Below are 9,681 nucleotides of genomic sequence, written 5' to 3'. Positions count from 1 at the left end.
CCCAGTTAGTCAGCTTTAGGAAGGCCTGTGCTTGTTTTGGAAGGTAGTAAGTAGTACGTTTTTCATTTTTCAAGGTCTCCATAGGGAACTCTTCTTCTGCTCGGTGTATTTGAAATGAGCTGTTGGAATGTAGTGTTGTCTGCTTGGCAGCTGCCACCACTGCTATGACATCTACCGGTTTAGCCAAGAAACATCCTTTATTTTACCTAGCTGGCCTTGGGTTGCGCCGCGGGCTAGGCAAGACTTGGGGTTCGAAGGTCTGTGCAAGGGGGCGTGGCACTAGGTAGTCAACCCGCCCCAACATCAGCGCTTATATAGCTCCTTACCTGGGCCCTTAAGCGCTGCTTAAAAGCAACAATAACGGAAATCTCGGGACGTCAAATGACTGAAATCACACAAACAGGCGTAGATATTTTTTTATTTATGTTCAGGGAGGAAATCCGCCCTCGCTCAGTCTTGCGCACATGCAGGGATTGAGGGGGAGGGAAGTGGGCTTCCCCTGAACAAGCCGCCAGTTATAGGGCTCTAAGAGGTCTAGCCGTGGATACAAGGCGGGGCGGTGGAGGGGCCTGTGCCCACGAAGGAGCGCGCGTGAAGGGGGGGGGGGTGGTGAGTTCGGCGGCGGTTGGGGGATGCTGAGGACCCGTGCACGCGCAGCAGCGGTTATGTGTTTAGATGCCTCAGCATCAGGGACGTTGGGCACGTGCCGCGCTGCCAGGCCAGCCCCAAACGCTCTGTGATCCCCCGGCCCATGACATGACAGCCTGCTCCACCAGGGTGGAGGGCAGGTCGGGGACTCTCTGGTCAGAGCAGTAAAGCACAGTGGAAGGGCGCACATCATCTCCCTTTGTCTTAATAAAAAAAAATCCTCTCCAGGAGCACACAAAGCCTTTGAGGCGGCTCCCCGCTCTCACACATCTGGTTTCGTTTATTTCCATGTGGCTGCTCATGCCTCGGGTACCTACGGGTTCAAAGGCCCCCGCGCCCCTGTCATGTGGCGGCCGTTGACCGGTGAAGCCCCTGCTTGCGTCTCCCGCAGACGGCGGCGGCAGGGCGCTGCCCACGCCCGGGGCAGTGAGGGGTCTGCGGAGCGAGCCGCGACACCGGCGTTCCTCCTCCCCGGCCCCGGAGGCGGCTCTCTCCCCCGTGTTTCGTGCACACCCCCCATCCAATCCCGCTTCCTGTACTGTCTGAGGGAGGAGGCTGCCCCTCCAGCAGCCCAGGAGGAGCGGGCACAGCCCGCGGACGCCGGAGAGGGTAGGCAGGGATCCGCTAACGGACGCGGCGCCGTCCCCGCCGCCGAGAGAGGGCGCACCCCACCCCTGCCTGGATCGGCAGCATCCGCCGCTCTGAGGGGATACTGCCTCCCTGCCGGGAAGGCACGACACATCCTGGGGAGGAGGAGGGGCGCGGCGAGCCCGGAGGAGAGGGTCCTCGCACCCTCCCCCACAGAGCCCTGGATGGACGTGTAGCTGCTCCCCGTGCCCAGCGCCCAGCCCCGGCCGTTCCTTCGCCCCCCGGCCGCCTCCGGCAGGACAACGCGGAAAATGGAGAGCGAGGTCTTCGCCCCGGTGCTGGAGCAGTTCATGCGCAGCCCGCTGGTGACCTGGGTGAGGCCGGGGTCTGGGGAGGCATGTTTTGGGGTGCGCTTTATGACTCGCGCAGTACATTATAGGGCATGTTTTGTCACGTGGGGTTTTGGGGGTGATATATTTGGGTACACGATTCTGTATAAGAATGGCAGAGTATGTTTTTAATTCCAGTGACATGTTCGTGCCCGTCTGATTCCGGGCCAGAATGCCTTCTTCCAATGGAGTATATTGTGGGCCACATCTCTAGGTTAACCTCAGACTCCCTGCCAATTGAAGTGGATGTATGTTGAGTTTGATCTCATTCATTGTGGAGTATTTTAGTGTGGGTCACCGTATTATGTACATTTTAGGACGTGACATGTTTAAGTGGGTCATATTTTAGTGTTCCCCGGTGCCCTGTGGTATGTTGTAGGGGTATGCCGGTGGAATACATGGAGTTTCCTTCATAGTGGAATATGTGTTGATGCTTCACTGGGCAGCATGTTTGATGCAATTCACGCAACAGTGAGGTATGTTTTGGGGACAGGCTGTTTTAAATGCCATATATTACGGAGTCTATTGATCAAATGGGTTATATTTATGTCATCACACCTGGTGCATTCATAGGCATTTGGCAGTACAATGTTGAGTACATAGATACGCCTTTCTTAGTGGATTATCTTCTTGAGCTTCCTCGTCGGTTATAGTTTGTGGTGTGTTCTGTCACAGTGGACTTGATTTTGGGCATGTTTCATTACCATGTTATGTTCCAATTCACGTTTGCTGCATTCCTCCAAATTGGGTACATTTTAAGGCATTTCTCATCAAAGCAGGGGCATGCATTTAATCACAGGGGATATTCAATTGCACTTCTCATTAGAGCGAGGTGCTTTTTGTGAAATTCCTCATCACATTGATATATATTCGGAGGCATATACAATCACCGTGGTAAATCAGTAAATATCTCATGTATATATATCCGTATGCCCCTGGTAAGGGTATATAAATCGCGAGCATGCACACTCACAATGCGAGGTTGTCATATTGTAACAATGTTGTGTTTATGCATTTGTCTTGATTGTTTATACTTTGGATTGTGGTTCATATATTGGGATGTACTTGGATTAAATTGGATATATTTCAGCGAATGTTTTGCTTTCGACTGCAGGCAGGAAGAATATCTTTGGCTTGCTTCCAGTGCCAGAATCTATTTTGGAGCATGTTCAGTCAGTCACAGCAGGGTTATGTTTTGAGCCATGTTTGGATACAATGGATTTTTTTTTTATTTCTTCCAGCGGGCACGGTAGATGGAATCCTTTCCAGGCGCTCGCAGGCGTCTCATTGTGGGTCACGCGTGTACAAGTGGGGTTTATTTTGGGACATGTTTAATCACGCTGATATTAATTTGGACTGATCTCTGAACATAATGGCTTTTGTGTTGAAGTCCTTGTGTCCTTAATGGAATTATATTTTACGCGTACGGTTTGAAGAGGCCAGATTACGTATGGAACACTCAAACGTGACACATTGTCAGTCCGTATTTGCAATGTGGTCATGGGTATTTATATCATGGCTACGTTTTCTGATATATTTTCTTACTTGAGTTATGGACAGGAGCATATATAGTGAGTGAACAGTCCTGGCACTGCCGTCATTTTGTGGGTAGGGACTAAGTCACAAGGGGTCATAGTTGGAGGGACACTTGTTCATAGCTGTCTTCTATTTTTGACATATTTGGTCATACCTCGATTATTTTAGAGGACATTTATGGCCACAGCGCGTTCATATTTAGGGGCATCAGTGTGGTATTATATTGGGTACTTTTCACCGTACGTGTATGCTCTGTTTGAGGCGAGTTTATGGTGGCAGTTGTGAGCTTAAGGGGCACTGCTATTAATTGTGCAGCAGGTGCAGTGGCACCGGGGCCCGGAGTTCTGTAGAGCCCATTTCACTCTATTGAAAGCTGCTATTACTACCAAACCGGGGGGGGGGAGGGGGGCATTTTCCTTGCTTGACGCCCTTGCTACGCGGCTGTCCAGCTTTGCCATTTGGTGACGGTGGGTTTTCTTCTTGTCGTCCTACAGGTGAAGACCCTGGGGGTCCTGCCCCGTGGTGGACAAACACTTCTGGACGAGTACGTGGCCCTTGTGGATGGAATCTTCCTGAGCGAGGTGATGCTGGAAATGTAAGTGCACTGTTGAGAGGGAAAAGCACATAGAGAAATGCATAATAATAAGGATAACCATGTTATGTGAAGTAAACATTTACAGCATGCACCTCTTGTTTTTGGGTGTTGTGGGTTTGGAGGGCACAGCACCGGTGCTGTCAATGACCTGGGCAAGGGAGGGTGCTGTCAGCATTACCACAGGACGCGGATGCGACGGCCCAGCACGGGGGCCGCCTGCTCTCGGTCAGCGTAGGTCAAGGCCGCCAGGACACCCCCTGGAAACACCGTCACACCTGCCAACAAGTGCCGGGGAGGAGGGGCGCCGTCCTGCCCTGCCATTGGCATGGTCGGAGGGCGAGGGAGGGCCCGTAGGAAGGAAACACTGGGGACATTGTAACATTTTTGGCTGGAAAGAGAGGTTCTCCTTCCAAGGAGCGGCAAAGCGGCGGCACCGCTTTCTTAGTGGCAGGCGGGAGGGACGGGTGGCTTTTGGATGTGAAGGCAATTTGTGGAAAAGTACACCAGGACTCCTAAACGAGGGATATTTTGGGATACAGCAACAGGCACGTTCTAACTCCCTATTAAGTCATAAGGAAGCATTGAACTACACCGAAGTAGGCTGTTTTTCTCGGAGAATGGTCTCTTTGGTTATTGCACACCTATCGGTATCAAACGGAGGTCTGTTCCGTGCGAACGGTGGTGGCTGTCCGTGCCCTGGAATCCAAGAGCCCACACCGCATGCTGTGAACACGTGTCTCATAAACGCGCCTTTGTTCTGCTGCCTTAAGCCGCACAGTGTCCCTGTAACAGGTCTGCCCGCTGAGAGGGACCGCCGTGCATCCCGCAGCGGACACACGCCGCCTTTCACCGGGCACGCACTGCTGGGTGTTGATTGCATTCAGCGTCTGTCACACGCGGGGACGTCAGGAGTCGCGCCCTGGTGGAAGTGAACTTCAGACACGTCTGTATTGTTGTATGTGCTGTTAACATAAATCCTTGGACGTGTGAGGGACTCGGACAACACTCACACATAAGCTCGCATGTTCAGTGTGTGTTGCACGGCTTTAGGTAGAATGAAAAAAGTGAGGCTTCCAAAAGGGACATGACCTATGTAATCATGGGTGTGGCTTCAACAGGTAAACATACTTTTTTGTGCCTACCATACTGTGCCACGAGAACAGTATTTCGGTACTACGCTGAGTTTTCCACTATTCTATTTCGTCCAGAAATATAACACAACAACTGACATGCACATAAAACCAGGGCCACTGGAATTATGCTGCAGGGGATATAACACAACAACTGACATGCACATAAAACCAGGGCCACTGGAATTATGCTGCAGGGGATGACCAAATAATGCGGGGCAAAGACTTCACCTCATTAGTACCACTTTTGTATTGTATTGTAATTGCATTTAAATAGCAATTACTACACCTGATGAGGTGTCGAAGAGCTTCTTCAGCAAATAGAACGCTACTCCCAAACCCGTAAATGATAAGTGGTGAATTAGTATAGTGAAATATGAAATTCATTTGAGTGGTAGATATGTTAGTCAGTTATTTGGACTGAGAAGGATACTGGAGGGATAGAAGAGGGGAAAAAGCTTTGCATTTATATAGCGCTTGCTACTCCTGATGGGTGTTGAATCGCCTTTTCGGCGAGTAGTACGGTACTCCAAAACCCATAAAGGATTAGTGGTGAATTAGTATAATGAAATATGAAAGTAATTTGAGTGGTGGATATGTTAGTGCAAAATGCGATGCAGAGCATGCTACGAAATTAGTTTTATTTATTATATTGTTTACTTACCTGCAATTATCCATATTCCGTTGTTTACCACTCCCACCCTGCCCCTCCCCCGCACCGCCTCCCTGCCCCACCGAACTCCCTCCACGGGCCGCAGCTGCTAAGGAGCATTACTCTGCCTCTCTCGAAGTGGAATTGTTGGCCGGCACCCATCCAGGGGTACACCGGTAAACACTGAGAGGCCATCCTTTTTTAGAAATTAGACCTGTAACCCCAGAGAGGGGCATAAAGGGACTTTCTCTTTGTCCTCACGAAGTGCCGCCCAATTCTTGGGCTCTCAAGGCACAAAACATGTTGACCACATTTGACTAATAGCTATCCTGGTACTTGATGACCGCATGATAGCACCACTGTTTTTACTTAGTCCTGGTACTCTTTTCCTATAAAAAGTTTTTTAGGATACTAGAGCCTATTTTTGTCACCATTCACTTACTGCACTTATTCAATTCCCTCACTTGCACTCATCCATACGGCGTTCTCAGATCAAAAGATCTCCGATAAAGAAACCTTCAGGCTCGTCAGGCCTTGCAGCGCCGGCCTGACGAGGAGCGCCCAACGATGAAGCATGACACCCTAATAGGTGTGTGAGAGCACTAAGATCTGATTTACAGATCTTTCAGAAACACTTATAGTAGCAATCTGGTTTAACTCTTTGTAGCCACTTAGCTTAGGAGGAACTACCCCAACCTTGATAAATAGTGAGCCGTTTCCTGGGAGGAGCTAGGGTGTAGGACCTTGTTTAAATATCTCTATCTTCCTTCCCTCTTTTGATTTAGAGACAGTTGACTCAGTTCAAAGTATGCACTATATAAGATGAATTATGCTACATGACAAAAATACAGACATACTACATCCTAGAAATAGTAAACACTCTTAGGGAATGCAAGATTAAGTAAAACATGTGAAATATAAACTGAATCACTGACATGGATTACTGTAACATGTTTTACATTAATTACCCGGAAATCGATCAGTGTTTTTACCTGTAAGTCTGGAACATAAATATAGGCACAATAGGTATCCATTTCAATTTCTGTTTTTAATTTATACCGGCTCTGATACCCCAAAGAACCCATTTAAAGCCCTGGAGGTCTGTGTCCTGAGTGTGATAGGCTGGTTGTTGAAATGTTCAGAGTTTAATATTTAAGTTCAGGATTGACCAGCTAGCTTTTTGGTCAACTGTATGCTATCATTGTACTAGTGTTATTCCTGGTCAGCTTGTGGGTTGACTCAATGCTGTTATAAGAAGGCATGATTTAGCAGCCTGCTTTTTAACTACACTTGTTGCCTTTGATTCAAATATGCAAGAGGAACATCGATCTCAGATGTAAACGCAAATAAATTATTGACAAATTTCACACTCGTGTGCATGGGGTATTTCTGTAGCATGAACCTAGCCGAAAGACTACAAAGCACTGTCTGGGTTCCAAGTGTGATAGATGGGGGAGTTGGAGTGTGGGCTGTTACTGCATCTTGATGTAGTGTTCTTTACAGCAGTGAATCTTCATCTCTTTCCTTAAATGAAACAATGCACAGCGGTTCAGTGGGATTTCTTTCCACAGGTACTGTTCATGTATCTAACCTCCTGAGATTTAATCAATCAATATGAACACATACACATGAATGTACACAAGAACCGCTCAGTGTAAATGAAAAAAATCTTTATTCGTATATTCCAATGACACAATTTAAGATGGACAATAGTGCAGATGGCACAGTGCTTAAAAAGTTGTGAGTATATGAATTTTACAGACAGAGACACAGGTAAATCATGGGTTGTCAAATGATAGTGCAACTTAATTTTTTTGATCTCTGTTTTGAATATTCAAACAACAATACAAGATATATTGTTAACGTTTCGATCAGCTAGTGTCAATCTGCGGGTCTTATCAGGACATGAGCCATGTATGAGTCAACCTCATTTGTCAACCAAATTCATCAAGAGGGAAATGGCATCTGTCTCCAGAGCATAGCGGCGTCAGCAACAACGCATAATCATATTGAGTCAAAAGGGCGGCTCATTCATCTCTCTACAAGTCTGAGTCTAACTGCTCACAAGTTCGAGTCCAGGTGCCCTACATTTTATAACCACCAGCAGATGCACTGTATCATGTGGATGGACTTGAACTTGTGGAGTAATTAGTGTCAGCTGCTGTTTTGACTCAATATGCTCACACTTCATTGTTGAGGACACTGTGTCAATTTTATATAGTGTCATTGGAATATATGAATACAGTCTTTCAATTACACAGAGTCGTGCAGGTTAGATACATGTACTGCACCTGCGAAAAGAAATCATGTTTCCGTTTTGGGCATACTAGTTTGTCCTGTGTATAGTACTTTCCTAAATTGGAGCATAGGGTTTAGCCAGTCCTGATGGATACAAGGATATTGTTCCAGATTCTAGGTGCGTAGATAAGTCTATTTCCTTGTTTTATTTTTTATTTTTTACACATTTTCGTCGCTAGTCTGATGGTGTCCTGGCTGTGGGTATGCCGAGAGCCACTGGAGAGGGTGAGCGTGTCAGCCAGGTAGGCAGGTGTGCCAGTTGTGATTGCTTTGTAGATGACGCAACAGATTTGAAGTGTAAACTGGCAAAGTGAGCCAGTGGACTTTTGTCATAGTAGTAGTGATGTCTTATTTCTTGAGTCCCTTAAACAGTATGTTGGTCACCCTTAAGAGGGGCCAGTGTGGTACATACGTAGCTGAGAGTGGAGCGGTGGCACAAATACATCATTGGGTTGACTGAGGTGGACCCAGAGGTCGAAGTGAGGGGAAATAGAGTTGCCTTATTATTTTAATCACGTATCCACTATTTACAACCTTTTTACTTTGCACTGCTTTCCTTTATGAAGCTGAGTCCAGTCCTTGTGTTAGAATGTAATACTACTTTTTCTGTTACACTTTGACTTTTGGGGTGTGATGCATTGGTAATGTTGGGCGATACAAGGTGTGACAGACAGCTACTATAGATAAATGAAGGCTTTTTGCAAGTAGTGAAACTAGAGTGAAACTCCATTGTTATTTAAGTGGTCAGACATTTCATAGGCGCCAGATTTCCCAAGGTATGATATGCAATATATGATAGAGCGCCAGGGAGGCAGGAGGCTAAAGTGATTAATAATAAAGGGAGAAATTAAAGGCTGCCTTAAAAAGACATGCGTGGCTACACAATTAGGGTGTGTAAGAGAGGCTTTGGGATAGAGCACTTTTAATGCGAGAGTTCATTGACATGGGCAACTAGGACCATGATGTTGAAAGACTGAAAGGTGATAGAAGTGTTTGCAGGTCAATATGTTCAGTAAACTAAATTACTCATATTGTAGTGGCTAGCCATAAGTGCTGCAAAGGGTAGTCCTGGGGCAATAAAGGAGAAAGATACATTATAGAAGGCCTCATATTCAGAGTGTAAATCAAGCATTGAAATAGTCCTCTTATGGACAGTGAAGCAAAGCATGCTATGGTGCTGCCATAGTCTTGTGCCATCTTCACATTTGTGATTTAATATGTTGGTGTATCAGTGCGGCGCCTTGATTAAAGTGACTGCATGTAATTCATTCAGCGGTCCCAGGCTTTGGGTGTTTAAATCACCACACAAGCCAATCATTTGCAACCCTTGACTCTCACCTCCCTGAATGTTTAATTCTGTTGCTTAGTAACTCGGATTTCCAGGTGGAAGAATTGGGTTTATGACTCATGTATTGATCGCTTTCTCGGTTAGATCTCCCTAGCACTTCTGAACATGGCCTCATTTTTATCCTTTGAAAGAAAAGGTTGGTAACAGAAATGCATGCTTATGTATCAGTAGCATAATTACATAATAGATGGATATATTATATGGCCCAGTAGAAACTGCAGGATCAGCTGAACAGCAGTAAGAAGATTGTGTTTGTAGTCCCAAATGTATTAGAAATCTAATTTACCCTTTAGTAAGTGACGACAATCAAATGAACATGCAGCATATCGAGGCAGATGATGTGTTGATATTTCTCTCTATTAAATATCCTTGGAAAATAAGACCACCCTGGGGTATGATTGAAGAAGGAATGTTACCGATCTGCTTGATGAAATGAGGTTACCAGCATGAGGATTCCATGTGACCTGGGGAGTGGCAGTCAAGACAGTACTGCTACA

The 9,681-nt window shown here is 46.6% G+C and overlaps 1 protein-coding gene across 2 annotated transcripts in view; it reads left to right on the top strand.

The window, feature by feature from the left end:
• Window positions 1–477: 477 nt before the first annotated feature.
• The window catches only part of CCDC88A (coiled-coil and HOOK domain protein 88A), an 865,879-nt gene continuing 856,675 nt past the window's right edge, over window positions 478–9,681 (top strand). For both annotated transcript variants that reach the window (XM_086927667.1, XM_086927666.1), the window contains exons 1-2: window positions 478–1,610; window positions 3,656–3,756. In XM_086927667.1, the coding sequence (XP_086783793.1) occupies window positions 1,548–1,610; window positions 3,656–3,756 (164 nt within the window). In that variant the 5' untranslated portion in view covers window positions 478–1,547. The remainder of the gene's footprint in view (window positions 1,611–3,655; window positions 3,757–9,681) is intronic.

Source organism: Lissotriton vulgaris, chromosome 6, assembly GCF_964263255.1.
Source record: "Lissotriton vulgaris chromosome 6, aLisVul1.2, whole genome shotgun sequence".
Classification (NCBI taxonomy): domain Eukaryota; kingdom Metazoa; phylum Chordata; class Amphibia; order Caudata; family Salamandridae; genus Lissotriton; species Lissotriton vulgaris.
The sequence above is the reverse complement of the archived record's forward strand: the minus strand, read 5'-3'. Positions and strand labels throughout refer to the sequence as shown.